This window comes from Microsporum canis, genomic scaffold (genome assembly GCF_000151145.1).
Source record: "Microsporum canis CBS 113480 supercont1.9 genomic scaffold, whole genome shotgun sequence".
In the NCBI taxonomy this organism is placed as follows: domain Eukaryota; kingdom Fungi; phylum Ascomycota; class Eurotiomycetes; order Onygenales; family Arthrodermataceae; genus Microsporum; species Microsporum canis.
Window position 1 is genome coordinate 155,047 of NW_003299161.1, and position 15,488 is coordinate 170,534.

At 48.9% G+C, this 15,488-nt stretch overlaps 10 protein-coding genes across 10 annotated transcripts; 5 read left to right on the forward strand and 5 right to left on the reverse strand.

Moving 5' to 3' along the window:
- Positions 1 to 271: 271 nt before the first annotated feature.
- Positions 272 to 1,598, forward strand: MCYG_08515 (conserved hypothetical protein; the record flags this gene model as incomplete). The annotated part of the gene is made up of 2 exons (XM_002842638.1): positions 272 to 398; positions 472 to 1,598. 2 exons carry the CDS (start codon positions 272 to 274, stop codon positions 1,596 to 1,598), a joined length of 1,254 nt encoding a protein of 417 aa, XP_002842684.1.
- Positions 1,599 to 1,949: 351 nt separating this feature from the next.
- Positions 1,950 to 3,422, reverse strand: MCYG_08516 (conserved hypothetical protein; the record flags this gene model as incomplete). Its single annotated transcript, XM_002842639.1, has 3 exons — positions 1,950 to 2,984; positions 3,050 to 3,230; positions 3,283 to 3,422. The coding sequence occupies 3 exons, from the start codon at positions 3,420 to 3,422 to the stop codon at positions 1,950 to 1,952; spliced, it is 1,356 nt and encodes a 451-aa protein (XP_002842685.1).
- A 257-nt stretch (positions 3,423 to 3,679) lies between these two features.
- MCYG_08517 (conserved hypothetical protein) lies at positions 3,680 to 5,146 on the forward strand (the record flags this gene model as incomplete). Its single annotated transcript, XM_002842640.1, has 4 exons — positions 3,680 to 3,693; positions 3,975 to 4,378; positions 4,444 to 4,470; positions 4,641 to 5,146. 4 exons carry the CDS (start codon positions 3,680 to 3,682, stop codon positions 5,144 to 5,146), a joined length of 951 nt encoding a protein of 316 aa, XP_002842686.1.
- Positions 5,147 to 5,920: 774 nt separating this feature from the next.
- On the forward strand, positions 5,921 to 7,377 carry MCYG_08518 (translation regulator GCD7; the record flags this gene model as incomplete). Its single annotated transcript, XM_002842641.1, has 2 exons — positions 5,921 to 6,018; positions 6,072 to 7,377. The coding sequence occupies 2 exons, from the start codon at positions 5,921 to 5,923 to the stop codon at positions 7,375 to 7,377; spliced, it is 1,404 nt and encodes a 467-aa protein (XP_002842687.1).
- A 471-nt stretch (positions 7,378 to 7,848) lies between these two features.
- On the reverse strand, positions 7,849 to 8,406 carry MCYG_08519 (40S ribosomal protein S23; the record flags this gene model as incomplete). Its single annotated transcript, XM_002842642.1, has 2 exons — positions 7,849 to 8,027; positions 8,148 to 8,406. 2 exons carry the CDS (start codon positions 8,404 to 8,406, stop codon positions 7,849 to 7,851), a joined length of 438 nt encoding a protein of 145 aa, XP_002842688.1.
- Positions 8,407 to 8,762: 356 nt separating this feature from the next.
- MCYG_08520 (conserved hypothetical protein) lies at positions 8,763 to 9,660 on the forward strand (the record flags this gene model as incomplete). Its single annotated transcript, XM_002842643.1, has 2 exons — positions 8,763 to 9,471; positions 9,584 to 9,660. The coding sequence occupies 2 exons, from the start codon at positions 8,763 to 8,765 to the stop codon at positions 9,658 to 9,660; spliced, it is 786 nt and encodes a 261-aa protein (XP_002842689.1).
- Positions 9,661 to 9,789: 129 nt separating this feature from the next.
- MCYG_08521 (uncharacterized protein) lies at positions 9,790 to 10,197 on the reverse strand (the record flags this gene model as incomplete). The annotated part of the gene is made up of 2 exons (XM_002842644.1): positions 9,790 to 10,119; positions 10,177 to 10,197. The coding sequence occupies 2 exons, from the start codon at positions 10,195 to 10,197 to the stop codon at positions 9,790 to 9,792; spliced, it is 351 nt and encodes a 116-aa protein (XP_002842690.1).
- Positions 10,198 to 10,474: 277 nt separating this feature from the next.
- On the forward strand, positions 10,475 to 11,118 carry MCYG_08522 (mitochondrial 54S ribosomal protein YmL8; the record flags this gene model as incomplete). Its single annotated transcript, XM_002842645.1, has 2 exons — positions 10,475 to 10,690; positions 10,783 to 11,118. 2 exons carry the CDS (start codon positions 10,475 to 10,477, stop codon positions 11,116 to 11,118), a joined length of 552 nt encoding a protein of 183 aa, XP_002842691.1.
- A 327-nt stretch (positions 11,119 to 11,445) lies between these two features.
- Positions 11,446 to 12,281, reverse strand: MCYG_08523 (vacuolar protein sorting-associated protein 29; the record flags this gene model as incomplete). Its single annotated transcript, XM_002842646.1, has 3 exons — positions 11,446 to 11,562; positions 11,624 to 12,037; positions 12,225 to 12,281. 3 exons carry the CDS (start codon positions 12,279 to 12,281, stop codon positions 11,446 to 11,448), a joined length of 588 nt encoding a protein of 195 aa, XP_002842692.1.
- Positions 12,282 to 13,194: 913 nt separating this feature from the next.
- On the reverse strand, positions 13,195 to 14,994 carry MCYG_08524 (conserved hypothetical protein; the record flags this gene model as incomplete). Its single annotated transcript, XM_002842647.1, has 1 exon — positions 13,195 to 14,994. One exon carries the CDS (start codon positions 14,992 to 14,994, stop codon positions 13,195 to 13,197), a length of 1,800 nt encoding a protein of 599 aa, XP_002842693.1.
- Positions 14,995 to 15,488: the final 494 nt, after the last annotated feature.

Here is a 15,488-nt window from a genome sequence, read left to right on the forward strand (position 1 = left end):
ACTTTTTGAATATCAAAAAAATGTTGATTTTTTTTCTAGGAAGCTTAAAAAATGGGTCACAATATACCTGCTTATGTAAGAAGCTAAACTTCCGCGATGACATCAAAAGTTGACATCAGCAGCAAAAGCGAAGCAACTTTGGATATCTTAGTGATTTATCGATACTATCTGAGCGGTAGAACGGGCGATTATACGTACATATTCAGGAGAAGAGGCTGTCGTTTATACACTGGTAACCTCATATCGACCGGAGATATATTCAGATTTCGAGATGACTGCTGAACCGCCGTCTGCATTTAACTGGCTTGACCAGGCTTTACCACTCGTACAAGAAGACTCGCTCCCATCAAGCAAACCAGCGGAGGCGCCGAAGAGACACGCAGCCTGTGACGAGTGCCGTGAGTTTTGTTTCTTCTTTTATATGCACGAAGAATGCGTTGATGGATATAGTTACTGACTGCGTCTCCACAGGAAAACGTAAACTAAAGTGCACAGGAGACGTAAACGGCTGTCGTCGATGTACTAGGCATGGCCTCTACTGTCACTATTCGTTTCAGAAACAGATGGGACGACCACCAAAAACAGCTAGAAGCCTGGTCGGACTCAACAACAGGACAGGGTCACGTAGCCTTGGGTCGGCAGAGAACCCGGACCTGGCGTACGGTACACCGGACGCACTAGGTGCACTTGAGGCTAGCAATATGTGCCCTGCAATATACAAGACTTTCATGAAGAATACGTATGATGTGCGCCCTGGGCCGTTTATAAGTGATGGACCTTTGTCCGGATCGAACGATTCGCTACAGCAGGCTGCCCCAGAAACATCGACTATGATACCCAGGGATATTGACTACTCTCAGATTTCGTCTTTGCTCTCCCCCTCCCAGACAAGTCTGGAATCAAGCCCAAATACCAGCACAGCCAGTCCGGCCCCGTCTGCATTTCCTCAAGTGCTAGCACCCTGCTCATGCCTGTCCCATCTATACCTATCCTTAAGCTCCCTTGCAACTCTCAGCTCATTTCCCCTCTCTCCGAATACCTTAATTACCCTATACAACGCCTCCAAGACGGCCAGCGGAGTACTAAGCTGCCAAATCTGCCCACAAACATACAGCTCTGCAGTGCAGAATCTCATGCTGCTGGGAACCCTGCTCACATGTATTGCTAATTCCTGGTATGAGATCTCACTAATGGACGCCGAACCTCTCGCAACGGAAACCCTCGGCCAGTCAACTATCAGCTCGCTTCAGACTGATAGCGAGGCCTGGAAATCCTTTTTGAAGGATTGGCTATATCAAATTGTTCGATATGCGGTTATCGGTCACCCCACACCCCCCAATGCCCCTTATGTTCAAAACCAATGTGAAGAGAGTCCAAATCTATTGAGCCTGGTAGAAGGAATGGAGGCACGTCAGATGCAGTGGCATGCCGCCAGGTTGCCGCTGGTTAACCCCAGTTGTCCTCGGGAGCACGCAGAATCTTCTTCTACCGCTGGCCAAAAGGAGTCCGATTACTTTTGTGTTCGCGTTGCTGGTAACGCCAGGCAGATTATCGACCGATTTCCCTTTAGTGCTGATGAGTTACAGAATAGAAAGTGACTATTATGGCAATTATTACTACGTATATAGAACGGTGGAAAATGTTAAAAATTATCTATATCATGGCGTACAGTACTCAACAATTGATTCTCTAATTATTTGTTATATTATACTCCGCTTTTTTAACTTAGATGTAGTTATGATGTACATGAGAGGGCATTCCGATGACCAGCAGCTTAAAACTTGCGCCGTTAAAGAAACAAAAGAAAAGAAAGAAATGCACCAAGCCGGCTTATCTGGGGGTATGTTGTTGTTTCTGTGTCTCTTCTGCTTTTCCTAATTGCACCGTAATCTATTCATTTCAAATTCGTTGGATGTTGCGAAATGCGGAGTCGGTATTGGATAAACGGATCACTCGTCATCGTCATCATCAACAACGTATCTGTGTTTCTTTCGCGCCTGAGGTGAAGCCCCCTTTTGACCTGGTGACTCACTCTCATCCCCAGAAGGCCTGGAGGCTTTACCGGTCGATTTAGCAGGTGGGACATCATCATCAATCTCACCCTCGGCATCCATTTCCTCGACCTCCATCTCTTCTTCTTCCTCGTCCTCTTCGACCTCAGGCTCCTCATCACTACCGACCAGGAAACCGTCGTCTTCATCGTACTCGTCTTCACGCGTCCGGCCTCTCCGGTCATAGTCGTCTTCTTCATCGGAATATATGTCATCACGACGCCGTGGTTTGCGAGCCGGTCTCTTCGCCCCGCCACGGGACTTGGTTATAGCCATATCCTCGTCTCCCTCGAGATCGGCGATCGTAAGGCCTGCTCCCGTCCGTTGGAAGCCTGTGCTTCGCCGGCCGCGGTCGACTTCACGTTCGACTGCAGCTTGCCGTTTACGGGCTTCACGGAGTTTCTCTCGTTCCGCCTGCTCTGCCTGTTTCTTTGCAAGCTCGGGGTCTTGCTTCACCTCGATGATGGCAACTGACCCATCGGCCGTCTTCTTACCGCTTCGTGCAGCAGCCGCAAGCGATTCCTGCAATCTCTGGACGGCGTCGTCTGTTTCGACTGTTGAGGGAAGGATACTGAGGGAAGAGGTGATGCGTGAAGTAAGGCGGATGACTGACGATGCCTCAGACGCAACGCCGAGGTATGTATGCGCATCTAAGTCTGGATCGTACTCCTCGCGCTTGCCGGGCCTGCTGGCTTGCGCGAGAGGCTTTGAAGATATCCTGTACTGCTCGGTAGGGTTTGAAGCAAGCTGGAGAGTCAGCGAGCCATCTGACCAGCGTATTATCCTGGCATTGGACTGGAGTTCGCTTCCGTCTGGACTTGTCCTCCAGCATAGGGAGGTAGAGGCGGATGAAAATGGAGGCGCAACGTATGTTTCAGGGTTAAAGTCTTCAGACTCTATGGAGAGAAAGTTGGGTATAGCGCAATTAAAAACCTGTAAAACGGTTAGCACGTCCTTAGCAGTAGATAAGGTAGGAACGGATAGATAGGTCTTTTTACCTGTCCGTCAGTAGGCTCTGGTTCCGGAGCACGTCCTAGACTCAGGTCCATGATATTCAACGTCCCGCCGTACTCCATGCCATCCTCCTCCATGGGCGACCCGGCCCTGTCGTAGCGTCCTTCATCGTCTCCCGAGTCCAGTTCAACGTCATCGAGCTTCCGGCGTCTTTCATGTCTGCTCCTATTAGTATCTATACACATGGCCGAAAATGCACGAGCCGGGCGCAACACACATATCTTCTTCTTCCTCTTCGGAGCCAGACCCAAACAGCCCCATATCACCATCGTCATCAAGCGCTGGGGGGCTGTTATCCACATTCTCATCCTCGAGGAGCTCGTCCTCCGCCTTTCTCGGAGACTCGTCCAGGTCCATATTTCGGTATCTTCTGCCGCGTTTCTTCTTCTACCTCCAAACACACACCGGACAGGACGTAAACAGAGAAGAGAAGAAGAAACACAGAGAACAATAAAAGGGAAGATAAACTGAAAAGTGCGAAAGCTGTGCTGGTTGAAGATGTCGAAGCTTTTGCGACCTCCCAAGATCAAAATGCGGCTTCCGGGCCGACAGTAAATCCGAGATAACCCAAAGACCGCCAGAAACATCCAAAAACTCCCCCTTGGATAAACAACATGACGCAGAGACAGTGAGAGAAGAAGCAGAAGACGCAGAAGTAGGGAAGAGAGAAGACAGGAAGAGTGTTCTTTTTGACGGAGACAGCGCACTTTGTTCTGCTTCTCTTCTTCTATAGCCAGAATCCACCCACGCGGCCAGTTCTACCCTGGATCTCGCAGGCCAGTTCAACCAGTGTGCCCGGACAATGTCAAACTTCTTCCAGAGCGTGTACGTTTTTCCGTCTTTTACCCTCAGTGGCTTGGCATAGAGAGTATATCCTACCGTATCTAGTCTATACTGACACTGATATAGCCGGCAGGGCTTCGGTCGCGGGTCGAACAAGAGCAGCAACAACACCGCCAACTCAGCAAACAGCAACGCTAGCAGCGCCAACAACACCGGCCCTAACACACCCAGTGGCAGCATCAATAACAACAATAGCAACAATAGCAACAATAGCAGCAGCGGCAACAATGGCGGTAACCTACCACACAGGGCCGCCGACGGTTCTGGCTTCCCGCCGTCTTATCCCCACAATCAAGCAGCCATGCCAGCCCCTCCATCTGCGGCCCTAGAGCCAGCGCAGCCCGACCAGCGGGACTCGATCAAGTATTTCTTCCAGGAGAAGTACGCCTCGTTAAACGTCAAGGGCAACTTCTTGACCCTCTGTGCCTGTCCGAAGAACGTCGAGCTTGGCGAGTGGCTCGCCCACCAGGGTTGGTCGATTCCTGACACTATGTTTCGCATCCAGGGCTTAACTGACATGTGCATTTAATACTAGTTGTCGAACAGAACCGCCTGCTCCATGGTATGCTGCAGGTTATACAAGAGATCAACGGCGTGACCGGATACCCAATCTGTAATGAGATGACATGTCCGACTATGTCTGCTGGAAAGTGAGTGTGCATTGGTACTTGACCGCCCTCTCAGATGCTAACGGTATTTTCCTTTGCAGCTTAACATACACATGGCTGGTAGACGGCAAGGCTGCAAGGATATCCGCCCCCAAGTTCATCAACCGGGTCGAGAAGTGGATCGTCAGCAAGATTCACGACCCTGTCATGTTCCCTACGGACCCGGTAACCTCGACTCCCTTCACCTTTGGCTACAACGAACAGGCCAACGGTGAGAATGCAAGTGCCCAGAACGCCGACCCCTCGCAGGACTGGATCGGAAAGTCGAGCGGTTTCCCCCCGACCTTTTACAAGGACTGTCAGGGCATCATGAAACAGATGTTCCGCTGCTACGCTCACCTCTACCACGGCCACTGGGAGAACCCTTTCTGGCACATCAACAAACATGAGGTCCTGAACATGTGCTTTGTCCACTTTGTCACCGTCGCCAAATACTACAAGCTGGTTTCAGATAAAGAGCTCGAGCCCATGCAGCCCCTGATTGATATTTACACCAAGCAGGAGAAGATACCTCCTGAAGCCCTTGCCGGTCACTGGGCTCAGCACTCATCCCAACCCTCCCAGGCATAAACTGTCATAGACAGTATTTACAAAACATCCTCTAAATTCAAAAAAAAAAAAAAAAAAAAAAAGAACACAAAGGAGCATCAACTGAGAGCTACTGGATATTTGAAAAAAGGGCCAAACGAAGTGCATCGGATATGTGGAAGTTCTCTTCATTTTCTTTACTTACCTTGCCAGGAGTTTAACTGTTCATTTGGGCTTGAGCTGAGGCATCTATCTGAGTCGGATAACTGGTTTATTTTCTTCTTGGCCTCTATTATTTTTTTTTTTTTCTCTACCATGATTAACTACTTAACATGCTATCCTGCTACGAAGTGGACGTCACCATTTGCCAGACAAGAGGCGATAGACCTAAACAGTCGAGCAAGCGAATTCCATCTTTTTTTCTTCTCTTCATCTTCCTTTATTATGTTCATCTTTTTATATGTGAATAAAAATCCCACGTCACGTGATGATAAAAATGCCTGCCAAGTCCCAGATAGGAAATCAGCTTTCTATCAACTTTTGTGTTTGTTTCTAAACTGCGGGCAAAGCCAAAAAGCTGCGACTTGTCGCAAGATTATTTCCTGTCGACATATAGAATAGCTGAAGCAGCCTAGACGGTGTCTGATAAGGTGAGTTCCGCGCTTGACTATACAGAACTGACTCGAGCTCAGGGAGAATCGTGTCTGACTCATTTCTAGTCCAGCGCCCGGCTTAACCATTGAAACGACCACTCGGTTTTATTCTATAGAAAAAGCGCTATTTCCTTCATAGCCGGCTGGGATTAACTGCGATACGATGTCGTCCACTACCGTGGCCCTGTCTCCAGGCCTTACCACCTTTCTCAGGAATCTAAAGGTCACCTCAATTGAGTCGTCAATCGAAACGCTGATATCGTTCGTACCTATCTTACCTCCTTCAGATGAACTGCGATACTAACAACATGTAGGCTCCTTAAACGGCGACAGATACGCCAGTCGCACTCATGTGCGGTCGCAACAGCATATCTGCTCATGCGAGTCGTTTCGACGTTTCGCATATGCGAGCCGGACAAACTCATAGAGAGAGTGCAGCAAGTTGGCAGGCTGATTGTAGCTGCACAGCCGCGAGAGATGGTGGTTGGGAATATTGTCCGTCGTGTACTAGGTCTTATCAGAGACGAGGCAGAGAATGAACGGTTTCGAGGGCTGAGTTCACGACGACGACAGCAGCAGCAGCAGCAACAACAACAACAGCAGCCAACCGATTCTGTGTCAGCAGAAAGTACTCGACCACATACGCCACAAAATACAGCCAGCAATCAACCGATGTCTACACGTCTAGATATACCCTCGTATCATGCATCACACTCTCGGAGGCGAGGTGGGCCTCATCACGAATTAAAAGGACTATCCCCCTTTGAAACCTATGGACGACATTCGTCTCGGCCGCCATTGATGACGCACCCGTCCTTCTCCGGAGTGATGAGTACTTCAGTGATATCCATGTTCAATCTGCTTTCTGAGCCCGAGCCGGAGTCTCCCGGGCCTGTATCACCAGTCGCGCCAACAGCCTCGCCATCATCTGATGAACCGACAGGTAACAGCCCAAAGGACTTTAAGGCCGAAGTTATCGACGGTATAACTGAGATTGTGGACGAGTTAAATCAGGTGGATGACCAAATAGCGGCCTATGCGCTTGAACATATCCACTCAAATGAGATAATCCTTACCTACACTTCCTCCGTCACGGTCCAGAAATTCCTTCTTAAAGCTGCTGCACGGCGCAAGTTCACTGTCATCCACGTTGAATCGTATCCCAACAGCCACAAGGATAGCCACGCTGCAGTAACGGGAACCCTAACGGGGGATGAAGAGGGCCTGGCGACAGACTCTTTCCAGAAGCCCCTTATCGCCCTAGGAATCACAGTTATCTTGATCCCCGACTCTGCTGTGTTTGCCCTGATGTCACGAGTGAACAAGGTCATTCTGGGCACTCATTCTGTCCTTGCTAACGGTGGTCTTGTCGCCGCAGCCGGATCCCGCGTTGTTGCCAGTGCTGCCAAGGTTCATAAAACTCCCGTGGTGGTGGTTAGCGGCATATACAAATTAAGTCCTGTCTATCCCTTTGACTACGAGGCCCTGATAGAATATGGAGATGCCAGTGCCGTCGCAGACTACATGCATAGCGATGTCGTTGAAAAAGTCGACGTGATGAACCCACTCTACGACTATGTGCCGCCTGAGCTGGTTGACCTTTACATCACTAACGTGTGAGTACCACCCCTTCGTTTTCTTTCTTCCTTTGCTCTCTGACCAACCACTAATTTGAGATCAGTGGTGCCCATGCTCCTTCATATCTGTACCGTATCGTGTCAGACCACTATCGTACTGAAGATATCACCTTTTAAGAGATCCGGTTGGTATCCGTTAAGAGGCAAAACAAAAGATCACGCAAGACTTATGGCAAAGCAGCACAAATGGAGAAAAGAAATGGAATTTTTGTTGACTTGCACCTCTGAGCTACTGATTGAAATCGAGCGAATGCACAAGGATTCCACATTTACCGTGATCAAGAATCTCGGTCTCTGTCTAAAGCAATGGTTTTTGTTTTGCCCAGCAGGATCATCCTTCACATATTAACCATAGAATTCGTAGCAATTAGCTTCTGTACTGTGCCATAGCCATAGCGCCAAATAGGCATTTAATTCTCGCGTAAAACCACACACATCGCGCCGCCGCATTCCTTTAAGATCGTGGCTTCTCCTTCTTCTCCTTCCACAGAGCCGACAGACCGACACCAGAGACCTTGACAACCTTGAATCGAACACCGGGAATATCACCCTTAGCTTTGCCCTTACGACCGAAACCAGCAAGTAGAACCTCGTCGTTCTCATCAACGAAGTTCAAACAACCGTCATTGGGAACTATAATTCAAAAGTTATATATTAGCCCGTGTCCCTTCACCAGTATAGCCGTTTGCCCCTCCACCATCCCCCCAAAGCTAGATAGATCTTCAATTTGTAGACGCGAGACACCCAACATACCGAAAGCAGTGACTTTCTTTCCGTTCTTGACCAGCTGGACCTTGACACACTTTCGAATGGCAGAGTTGGGCTGTTTGGCCTCGACACCAACTTTTTCTATAACGATTCCTTTGGCGTGTGACGATCCACCGAACGGAGAGGACTTGAAGGCGGTTCCGAGAAGGCGCTTCTTGTATGAGAGATCCGCCCAGCGACCCTCGCGGCGATGGTTTCGCAGCTTGCGGGCGGCGTTAAGACCACGCGGCTTGCCTTTTCCCATCTCGATAAATTATCTATGAATTAATTTGTCTCGCTGTTTTGAAGGTGTAAGCCGTTTCGTTCGTTCTCCGCCAGGGTGTAAGGGCTCTCACATACGGATAGGGAAGATGTGTTGAGGGAGAAAAAAAGGCCAACGAGCTGTTGTCGGTTTTTCTTCGTTTGATCTCGTCGTTGGTGTCGAAGTCGCCAAAGAAGTTTTTTTTGGTGTTTTTTTGCTAAAAGTGCGTTTGGTAAGCGAAGTGGAGGATAATTATTCCGGCTTAGTAAGTTCTTACCTCATCTTGATGACAACAAGGGTTTTAACATGAGATTTATAGGATAGAGGATGATGGATGATGGATGATGATAGACGGGAAGATGTCGAAAGGTGACTCTTCTAATAAGCAGGAGAAGCGGTTGCCACCACCGTTTCTCTTCCAGGGCCCGTCTCAGAATGCGTCCAGCGCGTCTTTGGCGAATGGGAACAACAGCAACACTACAGCACAAGCACCGGCACCAGCTCGGCCTTCACTCCCTCAGGCGTCTTCATCTCATGTCTCAATGCTGAAAGACATTCAAGACATCCACGACATTCATGATATCCATGATATCCGGGACATTCAAGGCCGTCCACGCCCCGACCAGGCACTGCCCCAACGCCCGGCGGAGGGAGCAGACGCCCTCTGGGACCAGATGCAGAGTGCGCTCGCCGAGGTAGAGCTGGCAGCTACTGGTGGTGGTCGTATGTTTGGGTCTTACCATCCTGAAGTTGTGGAAACCCTGCGAGCCAAGCAGCTTTCTCTCGCGCAGGCCTGGGCGAGGACTGAGGCAGAGGAGGTGCCGAACAGTGTCTCCTCTGTCGGAAATGCGGCCTTTTTGGAGGCAGAGGAGAATAATCCCCGAGAGGTGCTGGATGAGAAGACGGAGAGAGATATCACCCATGCCCGGAAAAGAAGGGAAGCGAACGATAGGTACTTTGAACGTGTTAATAACGGTGTCATTGATGTTGTTGCGAAGTTGGAAGATGTGGCAGAGACGATGCGAGAGGTTGCTAGCAAGAGCAAGGAAGTCTGGGCTGAGAGTGGAAGTATGCAGTCGCCTATTGGTTCTGACGGTTGACGGTCTTCGCAGCAGAAACACCACGATACTGTCCAGACTCTATTATACAGAGATATACCACATTCTAAGTTATATCCTAGCGGTTGCACCCGGTAGCAGCGGTAGGAGTGTCCCATCCTCATCAGTGGCAGATACTACCTGGACTGAGCACACATGAGGGATCCAAGGTGTAATCTGGTAAAACCCGAACACCTGTAGAGTCCTTTTCTAGCAAATGAACAAACGACGGAAGACACCCAACTCTAGTATGAGTAATATACATTATAACAATTGGCAGTCGGCACGTCTATCCTCCACGGGCCTTTCTAAACCTCTCCCTTAAATCCTCCCAACTGAATTCATGTATACTCCGAGCTAACGACATAACCTCTTGATTCCATCTCATCTTCCATACATCAACCGTAGTTGGCCCTCCGCGTGGGGCGTAACCTCGTCTTGCTAGTGCTGCAGCATAGTCGACTTCGTCTCTCACGCTGTAATTTATGGCCGCAGGCATAGACATGTTATTAAGAGCATCGATTTGTTCCCGAAGAAGAGCTTGCTGCTGCTGTCTTTCCGAGAGGCTCTTGAGCACAGTAAGCTGGATAACAGCATAGCTCAGAGCAAGTCCTCCAGCCTTTGGCGCGTCTATTGTTAGCAAGCTGTCTGTTATCGAATGGCAGTCAGAGCATACAAATCCAGCGATGAAACCCATCTTGATACCAGCAATAAGTGGCAGTATCGCCAGTAGATTCTTTTTTCAGACCATCGTCGTCCTCGAATTGATATGTTGGTGAGTTTTCGTAGTTTTGCTGCTTTTTTGTCTTGAACAAAAACTCCGCCAAGCTTTTTTCCTTTTCGGGAAACCTTTTTGCGTCTTCAAAATTCCAAAACTTCCAAAGGTCAATTAATACCACAACATCTCTTATTATCGCGATTAACCGGACCACTGCTCCCGTTGAACCGGTTCTTTTCTACTTATATCCTTCACAATGGCTGGCGGTGCCATGAAATATCGACATCTCGGTCGCAAATCCTCGCATCGACAAGCCCTGCTACGAAATTTAGTAACCTCTCTCTTCACACATGAATCTATAACGACGACATGGCCTAAGGCAAAGGAAGCTCAGCGGTTGGCGGAGAAGCTGATTACGCTAGGGAAGAAGAACACAGAGGCCAGCCGGAACAGGGCTCTAACGGTTTTTTTTGTACGTTCCCCCAGATATGCGCGAAGATTTTACCTTGGAAGAGAATTTAATTCCTATAAAACGCAATGTAACTGACACTTGAACTTGACCAGACACCTCACAAGCTCCTTCCAAAGCTCTTTGGACCTCTCCGTGAACGATACCAGGACCGACCAGGTGGCTACACTCGAGTCCTCAGAATTGAACCTACAAAGCCTGACCAGGCCCCCTCTGCCATCCTCGAGTTAGTGGACGGGAAACGAGATATGCGGTTTGCAATGACGGCCAGGACTCTTGCTCATCAACGAGCAGCCGGTGAAGAGGGGATGAACGAAATCACGGCTAAAAATGTCATGAAAGTGACCAGATATCGACCAGATGGCGAGGCTGCGTTGGAAAAGGAGGTACAAAGGATAGAAGCAGAGGAGAGGAAAACAGAGAGCAAATAGTAACCCTTTCTTTGCCTCTGCTCTCGTCTGGTTTTGCTTGGTATGGCGTGTTGGACTTATAATTTTATGTTGATCAACTCTAGAGGTGCATGCTCGGGTCCCTACTTTTGATCTTCTTCTCTCGGAGGGGATATGCCACTGATTGGAGCCCACTGGCACTGAGCGGCCTGTATGCCATGCTTGTTACTTTATATATATTGTATATTATGATTTGTTTGTCAAGTATCTATGGTTCAAAGGCCCGGTTGTGGTATCGTATCATCCATAGGCAGGCTCTTGATGCTCCATGCGGACTAACTGCAAGGGTGATTGGGTATTTACTCATCATTAAGCTGGCTGGGATATTTGTTTCCGGAAAGACACCTTCTCGACAACCACATTCTCAGCACCCTGCTCGTCTACCCGTATCTGGTAGACATATAGCACGAGAACATCTCCTTGCACCTATAACGTGAAGCGTGAGCAAATAACTAAGTACTAAAATAAGAGATAGAGAATGTCTTACATCCATCAAGCAGAAGCTCGGAGTCGGCCCCTCTCCCTTAGATACGCCTGACGTGGTAAAAGCGCCAGTCGCACTGCCAGGATTGACAAAATATCTGCCTTCCATCTCGTATGCTTCGAACTTATGGGTCCCGCCCCATAATAGGATATCAACATCCATCTGCCGGGCCGCAATCAGCAGCGCTTCCGAATCTCCCTGTGGAATAATGGTGTGGCCGTGAGTAAACCCGATACGCAAGCTCCCATGCGTGACAACCTTGGAGAGCGGGAGATTGGGAGCATCCACGTCGAAATCGCCCTTCACGACCTGCAGGTCTGGCGCTATCTGGCGGAGGAATTCATATGTATCTCGATCCGTGAGATTGCCGAGACATAGTATCTGGCCTATTTTCCCGGGTGTGAGGAGCTTCTTGAACTGTATAGGCTCATGCGTTAGCTGGCCGTGGTGGTAGGGAAATGGAGCAGCGCTAGATGTGCACTTGTAGGCTTCGTACCTTTGCGGGGATATCCTATTTTAATCGTTGAAATAAAGCCCTTATTATCAGCATCACGTCTATAGATCAGGCCTCCGCGAGGGGGTGTTCATATGGATAGTGGCTTACTGGCGCCCTGTCGGGAATGAAGAGGTCGCCAATGACCAAGACAAGGCGGGATGTCATCGTTGATCAACGAGTGCGGCGTCAATAACCCATTCCCAAATATCTTCGAGGTCCAAAATGTCAGTGTCTGCGTTTTGTCTCTTCTTCGCTATCTCAGAATCATAAAAACGTCACCGCGAGCTATCTATCACGTGAGGAAGCCATCCGCATATATATAAATTTACAGAATATAGGGACCTGTGAAAACGACGCCGAAAATGACAGCCTCTGCATCCAAACCCAGGCCCCCTCCGTTTTGCCCAGCCTGGTCGAGCGGCTATAAGATGCTTTGTCTGCCCTCTCCCAGGGGTCTTTCAACAACCTCGATCAACCTCGACACTCGATACTGATACACATAAACGTGCTGTTTGCCGACATCCGGAAATGCTGGAGTTGAAACGAGAGAAGAGAGAGCTTATGGCAGAGATGCGATCTCTGGCCGGCACTGTGAAGAATGCCCAAAAGCCCTTTCCACACCTTTATCAACGGCACAGGCCTCACTGAACTTGACGGAGAATATGGCTATAGTACACAAAGCTGTTGACAGAGAAACGCATAGCTCGTCTACGTTAGTACGCTGTACGGTGCCTTCCTGGAGGGTAGGGAGTTTTACATGTGAGGCTCTCTACATCGATCGGGTCATGATTGGGTTCCAAGGAGATGGCTGAACGTCGTGTGTTTGGAGCTTGAACGCTATAATCTATCGAATGGAGTAAGTAGAGATAGCAAGATAGCAATATATCCTGATGATAAATTTAGGGTCAATCAGCTATAAGCAAAATGACTAAAATACAATTTGTGCTTCACCCGTGGGAATATTAGATCATGCGGCAAAAGGGGTAGTAGATGGAGTATGATTAGTGGGTAGTAGACGTACACAAACAGATACCTAGAACCCTAGTCAAAAGAAACCATTCGCCCAAATTGTCCTGGTTTAGGACTCATCAGAAAGATATGGCTCAGAATATTCATCCTCGGTTGTGTTCTCGTCGCCTGAGTTGATAGCATCCTCCTTTTTCCAACGATCCAATTGGCTTCGCTGCTTCGTGGACACGACAAAACGCTCATCAAAGACCGACCGCACCGCAGTTCTCGTGGCCTGTTTGAAGGTTCCTGGATGTGAAACAACGAATAGCACAGCGTTGTAAACCTTGGCAGCATCTTTCTTTTCATCGCGGAATTCGCTGCATATTATCAGGAATAAAAGTCGAAATGCGGCGTCTCGTGCTCGAGATTTATCGCCCCTTACAGCTCGATAACGCTCATATTCGAAATCGTAATCGGGTTTGCAAGCCCTCAGATCGGCAAAAATACCATCAATGGACTGCCCGGCAAGCACGTCGACCCCGAGAAAGTCATATGTTTCACAGAGAGTGTGATACTGAGGAATATCACCTCGCAAAGAGCGGAAACATTGTCGATAGCCTGATTCCAGGCCCTTGAGAGCAATATCAAACAAAGCAATATTGCCATGGACGAGTGTCGTATTTTGCGGCTGGGCAAGGCGTTGAGACCTGACAAAGGATGATAAGTATGGTATCGCCGAAATGTCAACATCGTAGAAAGTATCCCCAATTTTGAGTGTTGTTTTCCGGGAATTTGATTCAATCGCCTGAATCGGTCCAGCTTCACCACCGAGTTTCAGATAAAGATCATCCGGTAACATCCTCCTCCCTTCTCTCGCCCAAACCGCAAGGCTACCGCTTCGACCGTCATATTTAAGGACAGCATTCCCCTCATTCTCTCTCACCACTCTGATGATTTCCTTGACCAATACAACCAATCTCCAAAGGTCGTCAGCATGGCATTCTTCCCATTCAGCAATCTCACGGGTGACGTCTTTGACTTCCGGCGGTCCAAATATGCCCCCGCTGTGGTAGGCACGGACAAGATTCGGTGTTTGCGATACCCATAGCTGGGGAAGAACTTCTTGGATGTCGATAGGCTTATGAGACACACGCGTCTTGATCTCAAGAGTTGATTTGATTGGCACCCGTTTTCCGTCTTCCTGAACTATTAGTCCGGATTCGGTGGGAAGACGAGAGTGATTGTTGGGTCGCGAAAGAGACAGGTTTTCCATCATGTTCAGGACATTCTCATCCACACTTTGAGGTTTTGAAACGTCATCAACATAGGCGTCGGTTTCGTAGCGTACTATGAATTTCAAACCACCGAAGTTGTACGAGATGATCCGATGATGTCCAGTGCTACCGGATACTTCGGTTGTGGTGAAAGCTTTCTCGAACTCGTGGCCGTAACCTCTGAAATCGTGTGGCCCAATGAATGTGTGTGTTTCCGTTTCTGCCCGACAAAAGATTGCTGTGTTGCCTGTGATCTCAACGTCGATGGTAAAAGGCTCCAGTCCATCTTTGGAGAGATGTGGATTGATGAACGACAGAAGTTTGCGGACGTTATTTCGATCGGTTATCAAGTCAACTTCGCGTATGTTGTACGAAGGATGTTCAACGTACAACGAGCGAAAAAGTGGCTCAAGCGGACTTTCAGGATGGCGACACGCGTTTTGAGCAATGTAGATGAGCCCAGCGTCCTTGGGCACTTTCTTGGGCGTTCTGGGTGGAGACCAACGCGGCGGGCAGCCGGGGACGGCAATAATGGGGCCAGACGATTCTATCCAGTTATACGAAGCCAAATGCTCCACATTCGTGATGGACGGCCCACTCTTGTCATCGGTCGACTCTGGGCGATGTATATCTGCAATCCGAACAGGACCCATGGCTGCCTTGCTTCCTCGGTGGTATTATGATAGGAAGGAGAATGAGATCCGGACTGACTTACTCAGCATATTTATATATCAAGTCTTACCCCGCCCGGGCTTTGACACATACTTGCATGAAACTCTAAGATCTGCAGATCTTTATTGAGCGGGCCGTAGAATTCTGCGGTGGTCCGGGGCTTTTTCGTGGGGGCGGGGTTATAGAGCGAAGTTATAGTATGACGTTCGATATCAGAGGGATACTGCACCGTATTTCTCGCTGCCCTTACTATGTAGACATGAGTAAGTACTATTTAAAAAGCCTTGGGTATTTGGGTGGGTTGGGCTTGGGTCAAATCTGAGCACTTTTAAAAAGCCTTGGGTAAGTAATTATAATGGCAGTATACTGGCAGCGAGGATACTTGCAAACAGTGACTGTGCGGTACGGCCCGTTGCGGGGGTACCGACAACCACGCCAAAACCAGGGGATAAGGCATCCGATTTCATTGTACCCG